The sequence below is a fragment of the Nuphar pumila genome, chromosome 6, assembly GCF_984573655.1.
Source record: "Nuphar pumila chromosome 6, dmNupPumi1.hap1.1, whole genome shotgun sequence".
Lineage (NCBI taxonomy): Eukaryota > Viridiplantae > Streptophyta > Magnoliopsida > Nymphaeales > Nymphaeaceae > Nuphar > Nuphar pumila.
Genome location: NC_143254.1, coordinates 10,603,543 through 10,628,693, shown reverse-complemented (window position 1 = coordinate 10,628,693; position 25,151 = coordinate 10,603,543). Strand labels below are relative to the sequence as shown.

The 25,151-nt window shown below is 36.9% G+C and overlaps 1 protein-coding gene across 3 annotated transcripts; it reads right to left on the bottom strand.

The window, feature by feature from the left end:
- Nucleotides 1-2,233: 2,233 nt before the first annotated feature.
- Nucleotides 2,234-14,073, bottom strand: LOC149833930 (uncharacterized). Of its 3 annotated transcripts, none has more exons than XM_090011114.1 (4): nucleotides 13,967-14,073; nucleotides 12,098-12,603; nucleotides 3,713-3,756; nucleotides 2,234-3,559 (listed from the first exon to the last, which is right to left on the bottom strand). In XM_090011114.1, exons 2-4 carry the CDS (start codon nucleotides 12,447-12,449, stop codon nucleotides 2,621-2,623), a joined length of 1,335 nt encoding a protein of 444 aa, XP_089867240.1. In that variant the 5' UTR covers nucleotides 12,450-12,603; nucleotides 13,967-14,073; the 3' UTR covers nucleotides 2,234-2,620. The 3 variants fall into 3 exon arrangements, with proteins under 3 accessions (XP_089867240.1, XP_089867241.1, XP_089867242.1); XM_090011115.1 differs by lacking the exon at nucleotides 13,967-14,073 and adding an exon at nucleotides 13,595-13,830; XM_090011116.1 differs by lacking the exons at nucleotides 12,098-12,603; nucleotides 13,967-14,073 and adding an exon at nucleotides 5,147-5,447.
- Between the last annotated feature and the right edge of the window lie 11,078 nt (nucleotides 14,074-25,151).

The window sequence follows — 25,151 nt, the reverse complement described above, 5'->3', positions numbered from 1 at the left end:
AACCACACATACCACCATGCGGAAATAGAGACACCGATGCCATATAAGACGCCATTTTCCTCCCCGCAGCAGTGATGGAGAGCCAGTAATCAGATATCTCAAACCATAATGTACAGAAGGAATAATCAGGCCAGGATAATTGAAGAAGACTACGAAAGGCTGGAGGGTGCGCAAAAATATGCATAGTGGACGCCTCTGCAGCCCCCCCCAAGTGAGTCCTTCGGCTTTTAGATGCAGCTGGGCATTGACTCTTTCCAGAGAAACAAGCCAGGCGAAAGCCTTGATGACCCAATTTCATGAATCGGGTGAACGGGGAAGGGACTCGGACCAGCTTGACTGAATGCTTTGATGAATGGACTGTGAACTTACCTTTTTGGTTGACTGACCAGGTTACAATGTTCGAAGATGAAGACAAGTATTGAGTTTGAAGAATAGTCAGCAATAATGTCCACTCTTGAATCTCAGGCGTGTAACTGGACGTTTGAATTGAATAACCCAACCTTCATCCCCATCCCAACCTTTGGCCGAGCATACTTTACTCTTCCAGGCTTGAAATAGAATTGGAAGCGACTCATTTTTACACCCAAAGATGCACTCTGCAGCTGCCTTCAGATCATCAACGACATTGAACATTACTAGGCTGCATTTAGCTTCATTTATATGCATACCAGAGCGCCGAAAATGCATGAAGGATGAACCAGGTCTAGTTGATGCAAAGATGCAACACCATAAATTAAGATGTCTGCAAATTGCTGAATAAGCAAAGGCTGGGCACCATGAATGCGAATGCCAGACATAAATCCCTCCCGCTCTGCCTTGTCCATCATTGCCATAAGGTTAGTTTATGTTATATATTTAATTAACTTATTAATATTACTTCATTGATATCTAAGTTCAAAAGAAGGCAGCTACATATATGAAAAAGAGAACAAAACCCTAGCTGGTAAATAAGGAAAAACTATAAAATAAGGCACATTCATACTGCAAAGGCTCTACCCCTACACTCCGGGGAGAACTTTGTGGTGGGCTTCAAGCTTGGACCTTGGGCCTATCGACCCAAGCCCTTTGCTACCTCCATAAACTTGATTGGAATTTCCTATTGTGCAGTGATCAAAATCTGACAGATTGGGTTATGGATCGAAGCAGGGTCCAAAATTCAAGACCTCTCATAATATATTGCAAAACTTTGACTGTCATTGGGCACGGATATCACTGAATCTCTACAAATAAGCTTCTCATCAATGAGGAAATTAATGGAATGAATTGAATGTGGATGATAAACTGGTTATAAAAGAGAGATTTGGCTAAAGGAGAGAGAGAGAGAGGAGAAAAAAGGGGTAGTAGGACTATCCCCCTTCTCAATTATTAAGTTCAAAACCGAGAGATTGCCACATAATACATTCTAGGCTTGGATCCCAACTCTTGTGTCTTTTATGTACAGAGAGATTTACGCGAGAAAGGCATTTAGAGGGAGAGAAGTAAGATTGGGGTTGGTGCACTTAAGAAGGTCAAGCAAATTAACTAATACATATTTTCCACTAAATAAAGCATGGAGTTACAGGTTTGGATTAAACAAAAAACACATGAAAGTATGATTTTTAAAAGGGTCTAAGAGCGTCCGAGAGATAAATGGACTGGTCTGAAAGCTACACATTACTCTCTATATATATACAAGTGAAGAGGCCGCCTCTGAAGCACCTATTCCCCCAATCAAAAGCCTTGAATTTGTTAAGATCCAATACGATGAGGTGATGAGGGGTTAAATAAAGCACTGCTATGCAACCATAAATTAAGTGAGGCTCATGGCCGTTAATAAAACTGGATATGCCCTCACACACGTGTGCACGTCATGACATACTCGCACATGATCTCTCTCTCTCTCTCTCTCTCTCTCTCTCTCTCTCTCTCTCTCTCTCTCCGAGCTCAAGTTCAGTTCAGCACGCTGCAAGAACAAACAAAGCTTGAGCACCTCAAGCTCCGCTCATTTCCCAGCCCTATTCAGTGATATCATTGGATCGATCCACTTATCTGGATGAAGGGAATAACAATAAATTGCACTCCGAGCACACGCGGTACAGAACAATTATTATAGTGAAATGGGGGCATGAATGAATCATGTAAAGCATGAAGTGCATAAACTTCAACAGCACAAAACGGCTTCATTTCAATCTCAAGCAAGATAGAACAAGAAATGACAATTCTATGAACACTTACTATCTTCCAGCAATATGTACCATTGACCAAAACATCGAATGAATAACCAAAATCACCCATGCTGATCTCGTTTCAGCATACAATGAAGTTTCAGAGATCCCTGGTGATACAGAATTTCATTGGCATCTATGGGTCTGCAGTGTAGCAGAGAGAACAATTACAACTGGATACACAAGCAGGCATGATACTACAAGATTAAATTCCCAAGAAACAGTGTGGAATCCATATTTTCAGATTGAATGAGCTTTGAACTATAAGATTTCTAGAGTTCGAGCACATATTGGACGTGTATATACTGGATTTATTATCTCAAGAAAGATATTTTCCAACAATATATTTATATATGGCCTAAAGCAATCTGTAAAGAAACAGAGCTTCTCACCATATTTTCCTTGGTGGGAGAAGATTATTCCTTGAAATACCTTGCCCAGAACCCCTTCCTCCGGGTAGAATCATTCTCTGACAGTGACCGAGATGGTCTTGATCCAATTGAAAAGTGTCTTTTCAAAAAAGGCTTTGCAAAAGAACCCCTTGTGCTGGAGCTTGCTGCCATCTTTGGACCTTTACCTTCGCGCCTTGAGCCTTTGATAGGCCCAGAGAAAGAGACCTGTTCAAGATCACCATCTGCGACTCCAATTCTTGAGATCTTGTTTCTACCCCTTGAATCTAATTCAACCCTCAATGCCTTTCCTGGAGGTATTTTCAGAGGCAACTTCTGACTGGATGTGCAGACAGGACAGCAAGGGTCATACCTCTCAGTTTCTGATGTTGTGCTTTCAAGACACTCAGCATGGTATACATGTCCACAGACCAGAACTGCAACTACAGAAACATTACTACCACTTAACCAGGGAGACCTATCCACCACGTTCTTCAAGCAGAGTCCACACGTTTGCAAATCCATGGAGGAAGAAGGGAACTGCATGCTGTTAGATCTTGTTATCTTACCAGGGTTGGAGCTCAAGTTCTCACTATCGAAAGACCACCTCTCTCTTTGAGAAGAGGCAACAAGCTCAGAGAAAGTGCGCATGGACCAACCATCGGACGAGCCACCCTGTGATCCCAAGGTTGGATCATTGCTACAAACAGATAAAACAAATGATGGCCTTCCTTCGGATGTAGAACTTTCAAAGGATTTCAGTGCCAAGATCCGACCGTCTGAAATTTGTCTAGAAAGTGGGTGCCCAGGTGACCGTCGTGTTTGCCTTGAAGGAGTTGAATTGGAAGCAAAAGCTGGGCTACGAGAAGTTGATGGATCATTCTTAGGCTTTAATGAAGAACCTGAAGGTACAGTATTCAACTCCAATTTGTCCTCAACTCCTGATGGTTTTACAAAATTCTTTACCTATAAATATATAAGACAAGCACATTAAAGTTCCTGGCAGAGCTTAAATCTAAAAAGTTAATAAGCTAAAACAGAAAAAAAAAAGGAAAAGAAGACAGGGATACACTGGTGTTGGTAGAACAAACCAAATCCACCTGACCAGGTTGAGCTCACCTCAGTGGACACTTTGTTTGATGCACATGGGCTTGAAAGTAAATCTGTCACATACACCGGAATGTCAGATGAACCATACAGTATTAAACAGGGAATTCAGGATTGAGAACGGATTAGGTGAAAATAATAAGAATTGATAACATCCAAAAAGAAAAGACAACTTAGATGACAACTAAAAGTAACATTCTGATCAGGAGATAAATCTGGTGAAAATTTTTGAAATATGGAGTGAACATCAACTACGGGGTTGCAAGACTAGTAGATTATGGAATCTAGCTAAGTAGGGTTAAAGAAACATATAATTAATGAAACACCCTAAAGAACTAACAACAAAAACTAAAGAACCAGTTCATACAGGAATATTTAACCAATGGATCAGGGAGGAGGGGCACGCTGAATTCAGTACGATTGAAGGCTGGGAAGATGAGCTGAGTGACATAGTTTGTGGACTTCACAGTAGCAGGATGCCCCGCCTCAAGTGGATGGGAAAATGCAGGCTCTGATAAAGAAAATCGAAGATTGAAAGACCCACAAATAAACCAAACATAGACAACAGTTTCCAATCAACTAGCCAAGAAAAGACTCCAATACCAGATACTTTCACCAAATAGCTCCTACACATGCAAGGTGAATCTAATGACATCTCCAAAAAATTATGGATTCTTTTGTACAAGGGAATGAGGTTGTGCAGTCCATAATTGACATTACAAATCACATTTCAGGTCTGCGCCCACAAATAAACCAAATACACACAACAGTCTCCAATCAACTAGCCAAGAGATGGAGACTCCAATACCAGATACTTTCACCAAATAGATCCTAGAGATGCAGGGTGAATCTAATCACATATCAAAAAATCAGGGATTTTGTCGTACAAGGGGTCAAGGTTGTGCAGTCCATAACTGACATTACAAATCACATTTCAGGCTTGTGCGGGGACCGAGGCTGTTCTGGGTGAGCAACCTTGCAACCTTGGACCACGTGAAGGCAAAGAGGATACAAAAGGATGCAGTCTGGACTGTATCTAAATGCAAGGCAGGACTACCACCCAATTTCTGTAGTCTTGGAAGAACTGGAAAGGTGGATTTCATACAGGAATCCCATGCAAATGGCTCACTCCTGAAGAAACTCAATAAAACCTATTTGAACCTCATACCCAAGGAGGACGGACAAATGATATATCATGGTTCAGGTCAATCTCTTTGTTAGGATCATTATACAAAATCATCACTAAGGTGCTTGCCACAAGACTAAAAAGAAGTTTCCAAGTCTATATCCACAACCCAATGCGCTTTCACGGAAGCACAGAGGATTACAAAATGTGGTATCATAGCAAATGAATTTGCATTCCATCAGTTTGACTAATTGAAGTGGACACTACAAAGTATTTGACTAAATAAACTAGGAGTTCCTTTTTAATAGACTGAAGTGTACCAGAATCGGTGGAAATTCCCTCTTGGATCCAGGAGCTCATCACAACCACTTACTAGTGGTTAAGGACAACGGGAAGTGCGGAAATGATTTAGCTTCGTGACAAGACTTCGACAATGGTGTGCCCCCTCTTTCCCCTCTTTAACATAGCCAACGAAAGGCTAGTTGCCCTTTTCAATAAGGTGAAAGACCTTCACATCCTGCCAGGGCTGTTGCGCATGGAAGAGGAATCATCAGCATACTGCAATTCACAGATAACATTCTTATGTTTGGTGAAGCCTTACTGACACAGATGATCAGGACCTATTGTTTTCCATGCAGACAAGGTGCTGACAAATACATCAGAATCCATTTTTGGTTGTAAGAAAAGTAGCCTCCTCTTAAAATACCTAGGCATGAAAGCATTTAAGGGATATTCAAGGGACTCTCCATGGACTGATGTTGAGAGCCGAATGTCAAAGAAACTTCAATCATGGATCAGCTGCTATCTCTCCTTCACAACAACAGTCACTTTGGTACAACATGCATTGGACGTTATCCCTTACCTTTCTCCTTTCAAGTTTCCCAAGAAGATTGGGAGGTGCCTCAGTAGACTAATGAAGGCCTTTCTTTGGGGAGCCAATTACCATAGAAATTCTGGTTAAGTGGGACCTCATCAGAGCAGCATGGGATTCAAGGGGTTTGGGAATCAAGAGACTTATGCATTTAACCATGCCCTCTTGGGAAAGTGGTGGTGGTCACTATGTGTGGAGGAAAAGTCATGGAGACAGCTTATGAAACGTACGTACTATTTAGTGGGATGACCTTGGCAATGGAAGCCAAACACAAAATGGAGGTGTGGTTTGGGATATGGTTAGACTGGGAGGGGAGATCAGCTGTCCTTTTGACTGGACCCATGGTGTGGTGGTGATCAGTCCATTTCATTCACCTTTCATCCATCTTCAAGCTGTCTCCCTTTCATTCACCTTTCATCCATCTTCAAGCTGGCTCCCAATCCAGAAGTTAAGGACCACTAATGCTATAAAGGTGTCAGTTAGGCTATCATACTCTGCAAGGACCTTATTGAGGATAGCCCTCATCCAATCAGTCTATTTCAGCCAATAGATGGCAAAGACTAGGTAATCTGGATGTGTTCCAGTGTTATGGCTCTTATGGTAGCATATTTTTATAGATTCTGCTTGAACCATACGTAGCATCCTAACTATATTTGGTGGGGTTGGTGAAATGAAAACAAGATGTGCACAATTACAATGCCAACAAAGGGCTACACAAGTGCACAATCACAAAAGGATCTCAAATGAATCAAGTACAATCTTACTAAGGAGACACAATATCACACTATCACAACAACAATATAAAAACAAAATATTTTTATATTACTTCACAAAAAGCTTGTAAGGAGCTTACTGTACAAGAAATAGAGACATACATACAAAACGAGGAGGCAGTCAACAGTCATCTTTGACTAACATATAAAAACAGAAAAATTAATAAAATAAAAAGACAATACAGTCCCTATTGGACTGTATTTATTACAGGACAGTAAAAGACCAAAATGCCTCTGATATATGTATATCAGATGTATACAATGTATTTTAACAGTTGGGCCCCTTAGCACAGAGTGAGAACCTTAGCACGGTTTTTGTCACTTGTCAAGATAAACAATGAACTCACTTTGAAATCCAAAGGGATTCAAATTATTAGCAGATGTTACATGTGTTATGAGGTTGAGGAGTCAGCTGGCCACCTTCTATAGTATTGCAAAATCTTTCAGTGGTTATTCAGGCTCTCTTGACCCAATTTACGAATTGAGTAACAGAAGTTTCCTGCATTAGAGACATCAGAGACTTTCTGCTGGGACCTAAGTCTTTCAGAAGGTTAAAGGGGTGGAAGATGGTGTAGAAGTGGTGGATCATGACTATGTGATGGTTTACTTGGCTTGAGAGGAACAATAGACTATTCCAGGCCAAATCTTCCCATTTTCTAGTATTACATAAGCAGCTTCAGTCAGAGATTTGTTTTTGTGCCTCTATTAGATATCCAAATTCAGATCCTTGCTGGATCAGCTCATATTGTACTTCTTCTGAGCCTTAGCAACTCCAATGAATGGTGATTGCTTGTCCCCTTCAGATTTTCTGATTCACCAAATGTTCCTCTCCTTTTGAAAGAAAAAATACAGCAACATCAAGGGACACGCTGGACCTCAAAGTTTTTTATCAGTGGAGTCTACTCTAGAATCAGCTGGGTTCACAACTATCCAGGTTGTGGCTGATAAGAACCAGGTTTTACTTTAGCCTAGCCAAAGAGAAATAGATGAGCAAGAATGATATTATTATGATCCAGTGAGAAACCATGCCATCCCCTTGGAAAATTAACTCCAAATACAAAATCAGTGGCTAAATGTTGCCACCAGTGGAATGTATATTTTTAATTCCTCATTCACAGAAGGGATTCTGACCACAATAAATAAAAGCTTGCCTGAAAATGCATTTAGCATTTAGCATTCAAAGAATATAATTGAAAAACACATTCATGTGTTTTAATGAGTTTTATCAGCTACAGATAAGGTCACCTGTGCTCACAAATTATGAGAGTAGCCTTCAAAAGAGTGCAGTCAGATCAAATGGAACAGGGTATCTAGTTGAGAAAATTGCCCCTCAAGTAAAATTTCCTCACTCATGTTCTTAATTTTGAACTGAAGCAATTTTGCAAATGGCAACCGTTCAATTGGGCAGCCAATTCGATAAAGTGGAGAATTGATATTCTAAAAGTAATTAAAGCAGTCTACAAAAAATGAACTCAGGAAATGGTATCTCAACCTCCAAAAGCATGGCTATTGATGGAACAGGTATTCACAGAAAAACTAAGAGCTGATGGAACAAAGAGATATTTGTTATGTCCCCTGGCAAAATACATAAAAACAGGAACATGGGTTAGACTATGAAAAACTCTCAGTAAAATAGTCAATCTGCAACCACCTAAATCATCTTATCAGTAAATACTGTGAAAAGATGGAAGCTTTATCCATCTAAAGTTAACAATGTTTCCTCAAGGAGTCTTTAAACAAACAAGTGTACAGGGAATAGCTACTAGGGTTTGTCACAGACTATACACCCACATCATTATTCCTGACAAAAACAGGTTGCTTAAGCCTCAAAACTTGCTTTTGGGAGATTCAAAATATAAAGTTTAATCACTTCTTTAAAGAAGGTTGTTGTTGCTTAAAGAACCACCCCTCTCTGCCTAAAGAACTTTAGACAGGATCATTACTCTACTTTATAAAGATGGTTCCACTCCTGTGCCACATTGATAATCTCTCTCTCTCTCTCTCTATATATATATATATATATATATATGATGCCTTTCAAGGCACCAAATTATATGGAACTATTGAGCTGAAAATCATAATTTTTAGTGTTTTTTGCAAATTAAATCTTATGGATGTGATCTACAATGTTTGTTTAGTGGGAAATGAATTTTGAATCATATAAGAGCTTCAAAAATGAATGGTCTAAATCAATTTTTTGGATCAAAATAACACAATCCAAGGCTTGATCCTTAGCAAACAAACCTTCCTGAATTGAGTTGAGAAGGCTTGAACCTATGATTTTTAGCTCAATAGTTCCATATAATTTGGTGCCTTCAAATGGAACAAATATTAATCCTATATATATAGGAGGACCATCCAACCAAAGGTAGTGTTCCTTCTCTAACAATTGAACTTTTCATTGATGGGACTCTACATGTTAGATTTTTATAATTTATTTAGTAAAAAACATGTTCTAGATTGTGATTTTTCGATTTTTAGACATGTTTCTTAAAGTGCTAAAAACTAACGGCCCACGATACTTTGTATTGTAAAACTTTGAATCTATTTGTGCTATTGACTTTTCATGTTCTGAAAACATATCTCGATGTTGTAAAATCTTCATGCAAAGAATATTTTTTATTAAATAAATTATAAAGAACAAATATATAAGATCCGATTGATGAAATGCTCAAACTTTGGAGGAGACTTGTCCAATCATCATTGGTTGTAGATTTTGGACCTTCCCTTGGTTGGACCTTTTCTTAGGGAAGGGGGACCGACCAAGGGAAGGTCCAAAATCTATAACTGATTATAATCGACAGTGTTCCTTCTCTAACGATTGAGTTTTTCATCGATCAGACTTTACATATTGGATTTTTATCATTTATTTAGTGTCATATTTTGGAATATGAATTTTCGATGTTTAGATGTGCTTTTTAAAGTGCTAAAAATCAACAGCCCACAAGTAGGGATGGCAATGGACCGGGGCAGGGGATAGGGTCTCCACCCCCGCCCCGTCTCAAGATTAGAACCTCCATCCCCGCACGGGGATGGATTTTAACCTCCACCCCCACCTTCATCCCCGTTTCATGTCCTCCATCCCCGGTTCAAACGGGGATGAGGCGGGGCCCCGTTTCCTCGTAGTCTATTGCCATCCTTTAGAAGGATTGGGGATGGGGCGGGGCGGGGAGAAGTGTCAGTCCATCCCCGCCTTCATCCCCGAACGGGGATGGATTTTAACCTTCGTCCCCGCCTCAATCCCCGTTTCATACCCTTCATCCCCGGTCCAAACGGGGCAAGGCGAGGCGGGGCGGGGCGGGGCCTCGCTTTCCCCCAGTCCACTGCCATCCCTACCCACAAGACTTTGTATTGTAAAGTTTTAAATACATTGTGAGTCATCGATTTTTTACGTTTCGAAAAACATGTCTATATGTCGTAAAGTCTTTATGTAAAGCATAGTTCTTACCAATGTTGTAAGTACCATATCGTATTGTACAATAAGGTACATATCGTAACTATGGCCTAACACGATACAATACACACTCGTATCACGATATGAGTGTGTATCGTATTCGTATTGGTTGTATTATACGATAAACCATGTATCGTACCGTAATGTACAATACAGGGTGTACCGTACATGTATTTGGTGTACTTTAAATTGCCGAAACTCAACTTTTTTAATTTTGGGTTTTGAATATTTTCCTAGGGCCGATTCTCTCATTTGTGTAGAGGCTTTTAGAGGAGAATCCAAGGACCCTAAGAGGCATGAGAGTGATTTGGGAGCTGATTTGTGTGCAAGGGAGAGAGCTTTTGCGGATTTTTCACGTAAGAATGGATTTTCATCATTTTTTCACTCAAAGGAATAGGCTAAGGTAACAAATTCGTACTCTTTGATTCTCATTGAATTGTTTTGGGGGAAGGTGACATCAAATGACTCGACATGGCAATAGAGCACTCAAGTAGTGAGTGAAAACCGATTAAAAAATGAGTGCAACTATTGCACTCATATTGTTTCAGGTGGTATCTCTTGGTAGAAGCATCATTTAGCTGGAGCAAATCACAATGTTGCCCCTTGCATGTCAAGGGATTTGTCGGATGCCGTGAAATGGCAATGCCAACAATTAATCACTGGTCTGAAAAAAAATAAGAAAAATGCAAAAATGGGGTATGCACAACCCTAGGAGGATGTGTATGACGAAGATGAACACCCTACTTCTGATCCTAAAGTCCCTAGTATAACATCAGGAGAAGAAGAAAAAAATAATGATGATGATAATGATTGAGGTTATAGTTTTAAAAAAGTTGATTATTTAACACTTAAGTGTTCATAAACTTGGCTATTTTGTTTTTGTTTATGTAATATAAAAGTATGAGTCTTGTGCCATGTTCTTAATGATAAGATATTTAATATTTTGCATTGTTCTTGTGAGATATGCATGCAATATTATCTATATTAGTTGATGCTTAATAATGTCTTATGCAGCATATAGAGACATACATATGTGATTTCATAGTTGTATTTTGTGCAATTCATCATTGTTTCATGTGTAATGATTTTTTTAGAATCTTTGCTATTATTTTTTTTTGAAAATTTTAGAATTTTTTTTATTAAAAACTTTTGATATTTACGATGCGCTACGATACACTACGATACGTATCTAACTATGGGCCCAACCGATACGAGTAATGATACACTACTTACAACCTTGGTTCTTACTCAATAAATTATAAAGAACAAATATATGAGGTCTGATTGATGAGATGCTCAAGCATTGGACAAGGGGAGCATCTGATCATGTTGGTTATAGATTTTGGACCTTCCCTTAGTTGGACGGTCCCCTTTCCTGGCGATGATGTTTCTGCGATAGATTTTCAAAAGTTGAAAATCTTGGGAGTTTAAAAAATTGAAAAAAAAATATAAATAACAACAAAAAGGATAAGAAAATAATACGTTTTGCATTACTTTTCTTCCAAAACTATAAAGAAACATGTATTAAAGGTTTTAAAATATAAAAGAAACAAAAAAATAGGAAATACAAACTTAAAAAAATGTTTTTTCTAAAAAATTATTGTGATATTATCGTGATAATATCACGATATTTTGAAAATATCGTGAGATATTCCCTTTAATATCTGCTACCTTAAATTATCGGTATTTCTCATGATATTTTCAAAATATCGCTGATATTGGTGACAGTGATATATATATATATATATATATATATATATATATATATATATATATATACATGAACAAGAACGACACATTATGTGCATCAAAATGGATGAAAATATTTCCATATTACAGGTTGGAACTGGATCAGGTCAGACTGGAAACAACAATATTACCAATACCAGTACCGTGTTGTATCATGTCAACATGAGTACCAATACCAGTCCCAGTACTTGAGAAAATTGCCCCTAAAGTAAAATTTCCCCAAAAAAAACTGCATCTAGTAACTTCCATATGAGATTATGGTTCTACGGGGAGAAAATTGTTCTAAGATGAAGCCCTTATAAAGGTGAACTGACATTCCATGAAAAAGCACTAAGAGCATCACCAAAGAATGCCACATAATCATTGATTAAAAAAATCCAAAAGTGCAGTACCAAGATAACCATGTCATGCATCAGACACTTACCCGGACAGCCAGCAGCAAAATCCTCAACAGTATCAGAGAAAATGGGGGACTTTGGCCAAGTGGGTGTCTGAAAATTTTCCATTGGGCTTCCCCCATTTGATAGAGTATCGATTGCAAAACCTCCCTTGCTTTCTCCAACCGTGTTCCCACTATTGCTCAAGGAGAGATCATGATGGAACTGTAGAGAACTATCTATGCTATTCTCCATGTGTGATCTGCTATCCCACCGGAAGCTCCATGAGGGTGAGTATATGGCATTCCTATGTGAATATGCATGACGAAGAGAGGATCCAGTATTTTCTCCATGAGGTACAGTTTTCTCTCTGGCAGCAACGCAACAAACTGAACCCATGATTAGTTATCAAAGAACAATCTACCCAGATCATAGGAAAACCCTTGTTTCTGCCAAGGCTGGTCGATTCTTAGAACAGACAGCACTGAAAAGCCATCCCTTCTAAAATCGACATGTCCTCCTATTAATACCTCATCCAGTAGTATCTAACCGCCTGCAAATAGACCAAAACCTTTTAAAGCAGAATCCCAAACAGAGGCTCAAGAATGGAACTCTTCTACAATTATTGTTACACTGAACAGCAGAACCAAATAACTAAGATACTGTTTGGGAAACAACCATCCTAGAGAAACCGAAACCTAAAGCAAAAACATATAAACATCCCCACCACCCAAAAAAAGGGAAAATTCTTTTTTGGCGAATTTTATATGATGACCAACATAGAAACAAGAACAACTTACCGTTCAAGTTACTGGATCGACATGCAGTCACATCAAATACATGATAGGAAGTATCGCGTAAAGAACTAAATTCCATACTAATTCAATAAAGCAAATAAATTCTAATACAGAAATGAAAAAAGAAACACTTCCTTTTTATTCGAAGAGCCCAATAAACATCTGATCATCAGAAATGATAAAAGAAAAGTACGAAGAAAGCCAAAAAAATCTCAAAAATATAATGTTCATTAAAAAAGAAGTGAAAGAAAATCAATCACACTAAAAATCAGGTTCAGGAGAAACCCTCGATGGACGAAATCTAACGATAAAAAAAAAACATACTCCCTAAATTTGTTCCTTAGCCAAAATTCACATCAAAACCCTAAATAATTCTCATTCCTAAAATTTCCCATATTATGCACCCAAAAACACTATTTTTATGAAGGAAAAGACACTCAACCTAGAAGAAGAAGAAGAACATAAGCCTGTAAGCCCCAAATTTCTTCCTTCATCCAATATCCGACTATATTTTTACATCAAAACCTGATTTTCACACTAACAATCCAAAAATCCAGGAAAATAAGAGTTCTAGAAATCCAACCGAAACTCATCCCATCACCCTCAAAATCCTTTTGCACTCAAATATTGGACTACATATTTTTACATCAAAATCCTAACTTTGACACTAGTAATCCAAAAATCCAAGAAAAACGCAGCTCTGGAAATCCATTCGAAACTCATCCCCTGATGAATTCAAGACACAACCTTTCAACACGGCGCGACAACACCCCAAGCAGACCATCAGAGCCTCACATCAGAAATTGCCCCTCGACGTTCAGAAGGCGATCGAAACCCCACGAAAAGCAAGAATTTCGCCGAAGAAGAAAGCCCTAGCTAAAAGATACCGATGTCGAATCCAAACCCCAAACAACCAAAACTAGGGTTTTCAAGTCAGGCGAAAAATCCACCGATTTTCAACGCGAAACCAATAAAAAAGAAATCGACCAAAGACGATCGCATAGCAACCGTATCTTCGTCGAAAGACGAAGCATGAAAAATCAACCGAACAAAAAAAAAATACAAAGAGGAAGAAAATCGAAGAAGAAAAGAGAGATCGAGGAGGAATTTGACACTTACCTCTCTGTCTCTCTCTTAGGGTTTCGGAAAGTGGGGGAAGAAGGAAGCGGCGAGTAAGAGAACACCAGAACAAAATCTCCCTCTCCCTCTCTCTCTCTCTCTCTCTCTAGATTACTACCCAGGAGCCGATAAAAAAAACAGTTAAAAACAAGAGATTTTACTTGTAATAAAAAGAGCAGATGGGAAAAGCAATGGTCCAAATCCGGAGAAGCAATTTGTTCTTGATCACATGATGGAAAAACACTGGTCCAGACCCGGAGAAGGCCCGAAAATGTAAGTCTGAACTCTGGAACTCTGAATGCGATCCGAATACAATTTTGGAGCTTATGTTTCGTGTCGCATTTGGACCGAAAATTCGATCCATGGCACCAACATCGTTAACCGTCCGTTAGACGGAGTTGATGGAAGCGTACGTGGTATGCTTGGAAGTAGCGGCGTCGTGCCACGTCGGAAATAAAATTTACATATAAAACTATGGATTCATAAAATTACTAAAATGGGCTTCTAAATTAAATTAAAGATTCTTTTCTTTTCTGGGATCGCTCTGTTCGGTTTTGACCTTGTTATTTGGGCCCACGTAAGCTGATCAAGTAAGGTCAACAGGATCCGGTTGCTCGTTCAGACTGGACTCGGTTTAATATTTCTAGACTTGTATAACCCTATCACGGTTTGACTGGTTTATGATAGATTTTGGAAACAAATGGGTTGGATCTGAACCGGTCCGTCTTCACGCTTAGAAGGTTCCAAAGACTATGCTTGTACCAGACAAAGGCCTTTGAGCTTGACTATGCCTGTGACCGGTCCCAGCTTAGGCCATCAGCGGTCTAACCGAGTCAAGCCAATTTAGCCAGGTTGGAGTGTGTAATGTAATGTACACAAATCATTAATCGTAGATCCACATTCTAACTGGGTTCAGCCAGTCAAGCTATTGACAAGATTGGCTAACCGTTAGAAATGGCCCCTAGTTGTCCGAGCCCACCGAAAGACAGGCTGAACCCAGTGGGTCTATTCGTACTATGCTTCTTTGGTCATCTAACGGACAGAAAGGTGCAAGTCCAAACAAGTCAAAGGGACCACATGATGTTAGTCAACCGTCAAACCAAATCTTGGTCTCTAGTGAAGGGGTAGTTTGGGAATTACGAAAATTTTACGGATACCTGCAGTCAAGTCCAATAATGTGTTTCTTACTACAAAACTAAGTAAAATTTCTATTTTTCAAAGAAATTATCAAAATGCCCCCAACAAGTAAATAATTGACCTCACCGAATTTTGGGGGAGAGAAAAGGACGACGCGCAAATCGTTTTACTTTGGAAATGACGAAAATACCCTCGTAATTACAAACGGGTGGGAGGATCCGATTCATATAGTAAAATGCTATTTGATTCCAAATCAGATCTTGGTTTGGACGATTTGGATCTGGGTCAGAATCGGGTACGAATTAGCAATCAAATCAGGTCAAAATCGAGTCTAAACCTCATTTTACATTTTTTAGCTAGAAACCAGTAAATTTTTCCTGATCCATAACTAACCATTTTCATCCTTGGGCATGACAGCACTATACGGGTGGGACTTTGGACCCACCATGCCAATATATGCTTTATAAAGATATGGATTGGGGTGCATATTTAACACTCATATGAAAAAAAGGAAAGCCAGCGTCTTGTCATACCAATGTGGTTTTAGATTTGGATCTTAACTAGATTCAGATCCGATCTATATTCAACTAGTTTGCGGTATTATAGGTACTATAGGTTAATATGTTACACAATCCATGGCAGGTAAACAAATTGAATGATGCAAACACATGCTGTTCAGACTCAGCCTATGTCACACGGATACTCTACTTTTATACTATTTTCAATGAAGAAATCCACAAAATGATGTATCTCATGTCTTTTTTTGGTGTATCATTGTGACATAGGATTCAACTCATTTACCATTGGATGTGGGGGCTCGTACCTAGCTAAGCCGAATTCAAGCTTCATGACAAAACCTTTGAACTAAAATTCATATTCTCTAACCAAATATATTATTATTATTAATAATATTAATATTTATATTAATATTAATATTATTTCAATAGACAAGTTGACTTAAACCCAATCTTTAACAAGTGACATTTGGTTACACAATCCATGGCAGGTCAACAACCATCATGTGTCCCTCGCGCAATTAGCAGAACTATTTCAAGCACAATAAAGGATCGAATGAAGGATTACCCCATGATGTTTCTCTCTAAACTTGAAGAGTGACAAAATAATGACAAAGACATTAGTTTGTCATCTATGGTTCATACATGCAAGCATGATAATGTAGCTACAAACAACATATAGTTTGTAAGCAGTCCCTCCACAAAGAGGAGCACTAAGGAGGAGGAACTTGGGATGAGGAGTCCAAAGAATAAAAAGACTATAAGTGGAGGGGATGCAAAGTTCACTCTTGCACTGGCTGAAAATTGCATGTGCTAAGAGTTGTTTCAAGCAAAGAGACTATTATACAAACTCAAGTTGACCTTATCGTTGATAATAAGATCATTGAGGAGCTACGAGCATGCCTGACGCATCCAAAATAATGACTTATATTTTTTATTGTTTTGTAAATAATTGTAAATATAATTGTAATTGATTTTGTGTTTAACAATTTAACTTTAAGTTGTGAATGAATGTATATAGTTTTGTATTTAAATATCTATAACAATTTAAATAGTTTGAATGTATGTCAAGTTTGAATTGTATATGCATGTGTGATTGTAACAACTTAACTTTGAATTGTGAATGAATATATATGATTTTGTATTTGATATAACAGGTGAATTGTGTATATGCTTTAAATTTGAATATTACAGGTGAATTTAAATGTTACAGGTATTGTGTATTTGTTGTAAATTTGAATGTTACCTTATATAAATTTGAATTTTATAGGTGGATTGTATATTTACGGTAAATTTGAATGTTACTCGATGTAATTTTGAACATTATAAGTGAATTTGATTGATATAGGTAATTGTGTATCTACTATACATTTGAATGTTACCCAATATAAATTTAAATTTTATAGGTGAATTGTATATCTATTGAATTATAAATTTTAATGTTACATATAACTTCACACACTATGGTTAAAGTTAATCAACTTTACGTAAGGAGGTAAGCAAATAATGACTAAGATTTGCAAGGATGAAAAAGTCTGCAAAAAAAATTTGTGAACAATGACCAATATTTGTGAAACATAAGGATATTCAGAACTTTTATAACAAAAAATATGTGGGTTTCCTCCTAAATATGTGATTTTCCTTATAAATATATAAATTTTATCTTAAATATGTGTTTTTTTCTTAAATATGTGATTTCACCTTAAATATATGATTTTCCTATACTTTCTATAATTGTTCATAGCTCAACTTTCAATATCTTGCCATTTGACAACTCATTGTTCAATGTCACCTCATCCTTCGCCTTTTGTTTGGCCTTTTAACCTTTTGTGTTATGCTATAATCCTTTTTTGTTCTTTGTTTTCTCTTCAGTCTTCTCTTTGACATCCTTTAAAATTGTTTTCTCCTCATGTGTTTATAGAATTTGATCATACACTTTTTGTAATCGGTTACATTATTATAAAAAAAAGATATAGTAAACAATTAACTATATCTTACATAAAAAAAATACAACAAAACATGATATATAAACACGTACTTACTTGAAGTTCAATTTTGTATTTTTGCCCAAAGTACTGCATACATAGTATAACATATATACTATAATCATACTTATAACAATCATATACCAAGTCAAGAATATGTCTATGTACGAATTAAGTTAACAAACATATATAAAATAATTACTCATTCTCTTGTTGAAGAATTTTCTATATGGGACAGGCCATCCAATCGGTATAACAGTTGTAGCCAAACCACTCTACAAAAAAAACCCTGTAATACAACATGAAACCTACCAAGTATGAGAGCACAATATGCATATTATTGAATAAATAATGTTATCATATTAGTGCTCTAATATTCTTATTTGTATTAGTTGTGGACTTCATCGAATTATATAACTTGAATTCCCTCACATTCATATTAATTTTTCAAAGAACTCTGTTGATTGCTCTAATTGATAGAAATTAAGATATACAACATAAATCGAGTTTAAGGTCATTGTGTACATGAAAATTTATGTTTTGTAAGTATGCAAAGTTGTCCAACAGATACCTTGTCATATTCAAAGAAAGGATATGGCAATTCACCGTTCTCCAAGCATCCATGAGCTCCATCTTGCATCACTTTAGTTTTGACTATTTGCTATGAATAATTATTTTTTACTAGTCGAGTAAAAAATAATAGAAACATCACTTTTGAGACACAGAGAAATACAAGGTAAGGTAAACAATCATTGGCAGTTTTGCTTATGTTGCCATGTCTTTATTGTGAGATATTTGAAGTTTTTCTATGAATATTACTAAATAGTATATATTCAAAATATGTGATACATTTATGTTAGATTTAAATGAGTCTTTATATAAACATGACAAATGAATAAACAAATAAACATACAAATATAACACTTACGTCAATTGCCAACATAGTTTCATCATAAAATTCATGCTCTTTTGGCTCTTTTAGTTGTTGTACATCTTTTTCATTCTCATTAACTTGTTTTCATCACCAATTAAAGTTGAATATAAACACGTAAATGCTAGTATCACTGGTTGCATACACACTTCACTCGAGATATTCATTATACCTTAGGAACCACAATTTGATTACTATTATAAATTTGACAGAATTGTCAAACATTGGATATAAATATGATAGAATTATTTTATAAATTATGAATTAAATTTTTAATACTTTAAATATTTGATGTTATGTAATTATGTTTTATAAATTTTGTATGCACTTTAAATAGATAGAAGTTATGCAAATTTTGTATTTTTAACTTCATTTTAGGTTTATTGTTCTATAACAAGGACATGCATAAAATATAATAATTAGCTTATTTAAGAAAAAAATTACATATTTAAGAGAAAAATCGCTTAGGGTGGGGGTGAGGGTTTGGTTTCCTTTCTGTTGTCACGTTTTCTTTTATGTATATAAGTAAAATGCCTAAGATATAAATATAAGGCATAAGACATTAAAGTCGTTTATTAAAAAATAATAGATAAATATAAAGAAGTAATTCATTAAACAACTCTTAACAAATACATATTTACAAAACACATGTATTCAAACTTACTATTAATTGTGCTTTTGCCTGTTGTGGTTAACCTTAGCACAATAACTGCACTTGTATGATATAACATCCTTATGTTTTGTTCTCTGTCTCTTTACCTTAGGTCACCCTATTTTACGAACTACTTTGGGTAGATAGACAAGCATAAGAGTAGATAGAGTGATGTATAAGACATTATAGGCCATTAGAAGAAATGAATATGTATTATATGAGACTAAATAGATCCAATTGTGAAGAAATTATCACAATAATCCTTTGGTAGCTTGCCTTCATACAAAATGCATGTAATCGTATAAAATCTCGATAATCTGACACTCTTCACAAGATCATAACTACTTCTCAACAACAAAATTGTAATTGTGAGATCAATCACGAGATTTGTACCGGTATTGGTGGCAATGTACTACTTGCATACATAGTTGTTATGTATTTCTCTTTATTTTCTCTAGCTTTTCTTTTATCGGAAGCACCACAATGCCTGACATTTTTTGCACAATATTCTTTTTTTTTATAAAAAAATTTGTCACCATGAGATGAAGTCATTCAATAAGATAAATTAAAGGCTTATCATATATGACAAAAATCTATGATTTGAAGCTTTTTGCTATATTAGATGTTAAAAACTCATATTTTTTTGTTGCAAAGTGACTGTTAGTCCAATATTTCAGTTTCATGTTAATGATAACATAATTGCAAGTGGCTAAGTCTTGCACCAAGTTTTTTTTTAAGAAAATAAGTGCATTATTATTTTGTGTATGTTCGAGTTGCAATCTACCAAAGATCATTGATTGCTGAATAAAATTTCTTAGTAAAGTTCTTTGTCAAGTGCTTTATGTAATATCCAACATGATATATAGGTCATATATAGAAAACATTACTTTAGACCTTGACACATTTTTTTTTAAATCTCTAGGTTGTCGAGATTGAGTCTCACCGAACGAGGCCAGACAAGTGTGTTTTAGGAGAAAACTGGGTTGCCAAGACTGTGATTGGTCTCCCCGAACAAGGTCAGACCAGTTTGAAAACCACTGAGTTATCGAGTTCGAGTCTCGCCAAACAAGGTCAGGCTAGTGTTTTTTAGAAAAAAACTGGGTTATTGAGATTGTGCTTAGTCTCGCCAAATATGGTCTGGTCAGTTTGAAGATCACTCGGTTTTGGAGACCATTTAGGTCCCACTAAACGAGATCAATCAAATATTTTTTCCATAGAAAATTGGGTTACCGAGACCGTGCTTTGTCTTGCCAAACGAGGTCAGGCCAACATCTGAACATGGGAGTTGGACCGTTGAGACCATTATGGATCTCATCGAACGAGGATAGGTAAACCTAAGGATAACTAGATTACTAATATTGTTTGGTGGTCTTGTCGAGCGAGGTCGGTACCAATGCAGGGACAATTAGATTGCTAAGACCAATTGGTAGCCTCACCGAATGAGGTCAATGCCAGTGTAAAAAAGAGAAATAATTGAAATATGGAGACCGTTTGGTCTCACCGAATGAAGTTTGGCCAGTTCGAGAAATACTTTATTTGTAGTACAGAGAAAAAATGTTGGGCTTCAGGCAGGGGTAGAACAAGAGGAATGTAGCGCCCTTTCATACTTTTTAGGCCCATTTTGATTTTAAATGTCTTTTGATGATCTTCTTTTTGAGAATTTATAGGTGCAAATACCACTAGTCTTACACCACTTGCAGGTTCATGAATAGGGTAAAATTGTCCCAGTAAGGTCTTAGGGCAAAGGTACCCTTTCTAAGACAATCAATTTAGAAATGAAACTTCCTGCCCTAATGATGGAAGTCAGACATACTTTGGTCTGATGGCACTGAAGAAAGAGTAGATCTTCATATGTACTCCTCAGACTCAGGATCTATATGACTATAATATTTAATGCATGCAATTATCTTTTATGATATTCAATGGGACTCATGTATTTGTAGTAGAGTGAGTAGCTTATGATAAATATGAATGATTGATCATATAAGGTCATATATTTTTGCTCTTTTATTTTTTTTTTGAAAATTAGAATATTTCTAACAAGTTAATTTTTGCAATTGAGATTCCTACACTTTAAACTTTCCTCCTCTTAGGTTGGTATAATATAGCGACACTTAGCTTCATTAGAAAATTTATCCTCTAATTCTGCCTTGGTTTTTAAGTGACTAGTTATAGGGACATGAGATTAGGTCTCAAGGCATTCATGTTAGGTCTAATAGTCCACACTAAAGCTTAAACTTTAAAGGACTGAGGCTTTATGAAAATACTTTCAAATGCATCTTCTGCCCCTACGTAAGTTTTTTGGAGTCTTTATTTTTAGCTTATGAGTTTTATTTCTCACTTTTGTCATCCTTTGACTTGAGACCTGACAACCATGGGTCTCACGACTTCTTGGTCTAGGAGGGATGCCTCTAGCTAGACAACTTCTGCTACAAAAGGCCATATGATCGAAGTTTGTCATATTCTAATAGGTCTAAAGGTAAGTATTGACTTTCTCCTAGCACACACCTTTTTATTCTAACCTCTACCCCTAAGATAGTCTTATAATCAAAGCCTGCCACCTCGCCATGGACTTAGGGTAGGTGTTAGCTTAAATGGATTGCTCTTTTTTGTACTTTATTTTCTTTTTTTACCTTTTTATACTTTTTTTCTTTTTTATTTTTTTCATGCTCTTTCAATGTCATTCCTTATCGATATAAAAAAAAAGACTCCATATGGGGCCAATCTATGAAGTAGATTTGAACCAAATGTTTTCAACAACTAACTCTTTTTTTGGAGAGTTGGTTGCCTAGGTGGGTCCCACAAGTTTTACACTTATGCATTGATAATGATCTCATGCCCTTATAATTCATTCTTATAGGCTCATGGGCTAGAAGCATCAGATTAAAGTGCTTTAGCCTCACTATGATATTTTCCTATCTTTCCTTAAGACTTGAATGTCTTATGTGGTAGACTTTCGGGTGCAGGGATATGCTTGGCAGAGAAAACATTTTAAAGAGAGCTAGATCCGTTTTGGAACATGATTCTTGACCTTTAATAAATTTTCAATGATATGCCTTGTGTAATAATGAAGCTATATCCTCCTCCTATGATTGTTGGAGTAAAGGTGAACTAGACTGTCAAGACCATTTTGGGTGTTGCTAAACGAGGTTGAACCATTTTAAGGACATTTGGGATGTGGAGAATGATGTGGTTCCTATTGAATGATGATGTGCCAGTGTCCAGGGGTAAACCAGGCTTCTAAGATGAGTTGATTTGAGATTTGTATCTTTAGTTGTTAGCGGTTCCTTTTTTTCTAAAAGATTTGGACTTTGGATGACTTTATGATGAACTATGCTTGAGTTTTAGATTGGTTCAAACTCCTTTAACATGCCTCCACATGATTTTGACAAAAGACATCATTGAGAATGATTTGAAAATAAAGAAGGGTTTGACAAAGGTTTCCTTAGTCTTGTTAACAGAAATGACATGCTCTTGCAATGAAGAAGATATATTAGACTTAGGCAAATAAAATATTTTTAGATTTTCTTGGCTTTTCTCATTTTTTTGGATTTTTAAAACTTTTTAATTTTTTTGGGATTGTGGGTTTTTTTTTCAAAAAACTATTTTACAAGATCCAGGTTTTGAAGTCTTACCTATGGCCGTGGGATGATAATTCATACGTGACACCCTTTTTTTAAATACCATTGTGACTTTGCCCTGACCTGTGTGGCCTTTCTCTGAACATGCTGATCTTTTTTAGAATGAGAGATGGAAGGGCTTGAGGGGTTGTTTGACTTTTATAGGCATAGATTGAGTTGATGTAGAGGAAGTGTTAGTCTTGTGTTCTAAGATGCAACCAGACTCTTTATTGAACTGATGATTGTGGACCCCTTTTTTAAATGCTCCTTCAAGACCCACGTGAGCTTTTCCTAGTTGCCCTTTTTCTGTTTAGGTCTTTTGTATCCTAGACCTTGGGTTTTTACTTTTGATACTGTTAAGAGAGACTCTCTTATGCCTTGTTTCCTTTTTTCAACCCTTCAAAAGTTTGATACCCCATGTACAAAGTGATCTTCTATTCATTATCACATTTTTGCACATATTGATACATGTGATGACTCTTGAGGTGTGAGTCATCTATTCGTCTTTTGGACCTAAAAGCCTTGGTCCTTTTGGAGAGATCTCTAACTGACACTTGGCCTGAACTGTACGATGCCACATTCACGATTGAACTAGATGATGAGATCGTTTTCTCCTTATGCCTTGTTTCCTTTTTTCAACCCTTCAAAAGTTTGATACCCCATGTACAAAGTGATCTTCTATTCATTATCACATTTTTGCACATATTGATACATGTGATGACTCTTGAGGTGTGAGACTCTCTTATGCCTTGTTTCCTTTTTTCAACCCTTCAAAAGTTTGATACCCCATGTACAAAGTGATCTTCTATTCATTATCACATTTTTGCACATATTGATACATGTGATGACTCTTGAGGTGTGAGTCATCTATTCGTCTTTTGGACCTAAAAGCCTTGGTCCTTTTGGAGAGATCTCTAACTGACACTTGGCCTGAACTGTACGATGCCACATTCACGATTGAACTAGATGATGAGATCGTTTTCTCCTTCGTTCGAACTGTAGATATGTTTATTTGTCCCTTAGATTTGGACAATGGAGACTGTATAGGGAGACCATCCTTTTTTATGATTAACGTCAGAAGAGGAACCTTGGTGTGATTATTGTTTGGATGGTTCAAACAAATCACACTTATTTGACGGAACTCTATTAGAATTTTTCGATTCTCCGGAGCATGCCTCTCTTGTACCCTCATGCCTCCTTAATAGTAGACTTGATGTGCCATCGGTAGTTGACAAAAACCAGCATTGTATATGAGGGTTTGAGGAAGGCATATCACTGAGTTGGCAGGTGATATGTACTCTATAACCTTTTCTGAAAACCAATTTTCTTTTGATTCGCAGGCTTGGACCCCTTCTTCTGCAATATGATTAGAGAAAGGTTCTAGAAAAATGCTCAGGTCATTGTCGCTCTAGTTCTGTGGTTCCTCGTCAACCAACAACTCATCACTCTCGATATGGTATTATATAATGTGTTCGAGAATGACATATTCTTCAGTATCATGACCCACCGCCCAATGATATAGACAATATTTGGATAGATCTTTACCCTTCATCTGTGGTGGATCCAATACTTCAAGCAACTTCATTAGGCCATCCTTTAGTAGAAGATCAAGGACTTGTGATTGGGCTTATTTAAACTTTAAAATTGTTCAGTCCCTTGTCTATTTTGGGTTTCCACCATATCCATTTTCATTTGAGTTTGCCTTCTTTGGGGTGGTTCTTTGGTTGCTCACCTTCTGTCCCTAATTGCTCTGCTTTTGGTGACCTTGCCTTGAGGCTCAAACAACATTGACTTGACCCATGGACGAGTCTGACTTTTTGTAGATGCTATTATCCCTTTTGTGCATCAGGAACCCATCATACGCTCCTCTTTTGATGCATACTTAAAAGGAGACAACCTTTTTGATGAGTTTGGCACATGTCTTTACCTGAGCCATGTTGATCAGGCTCCTCAAGGGTTGAGAGAAATTATCTATTATCATGACTAGTGTATAAGAGTCAGAAATTGGTTTCTTCATTCTGTTGGCTATAGACCTTCATCTATTAATAAACTCATAAGCACTTTCTTCTTTCTTTTGCTTCAAGTCGTATAACTAACTGATGGTAGAAAGGGCCTCAAGGTTGATCATAATCGATCCATGAAGTAGTTGATGATTTGTTTAAATTTCCTAACACCTTGGAGGTCCATGGTGGAAAACCATTCCAATACCTCTCCCTTCAGACTCCAGAAGAACTAGTTAATTAGGCTTCTATCATTGTTTCTATATTTGAATATACTTCCCATAAATAGAGCCATATGAGTTATTTGATTCCCCTTTTCATTAAATTTTTAAAACCTAGGGGGAG

Excerpts from the sequence above, each read along its gene's own strand:
- LOC149833930 (XM_090011114.1), bottom strand. The coding sequence starts at position 12,449 with ATGGGTTCAGTTTGTTGCGTTGCTGCCAGAGAGAAAACTGTACCTCAT. Across the intron at positions 3,757-12,097 it reads TTTTGCTGCTGGCTGTCCGG|ATTTACTTTCAAGCCCATGT; the intron begins GTAAGTGTCTGA and ends TGTATGTGACAG. Across the intron at positions 3,560-3,712 it reads CAAACAAAGTGTCCACTGAG|GTAAAGAATTTTGTAAAACC; the intron begins GTGAGCTCAACC and ends ATATATTTATAG.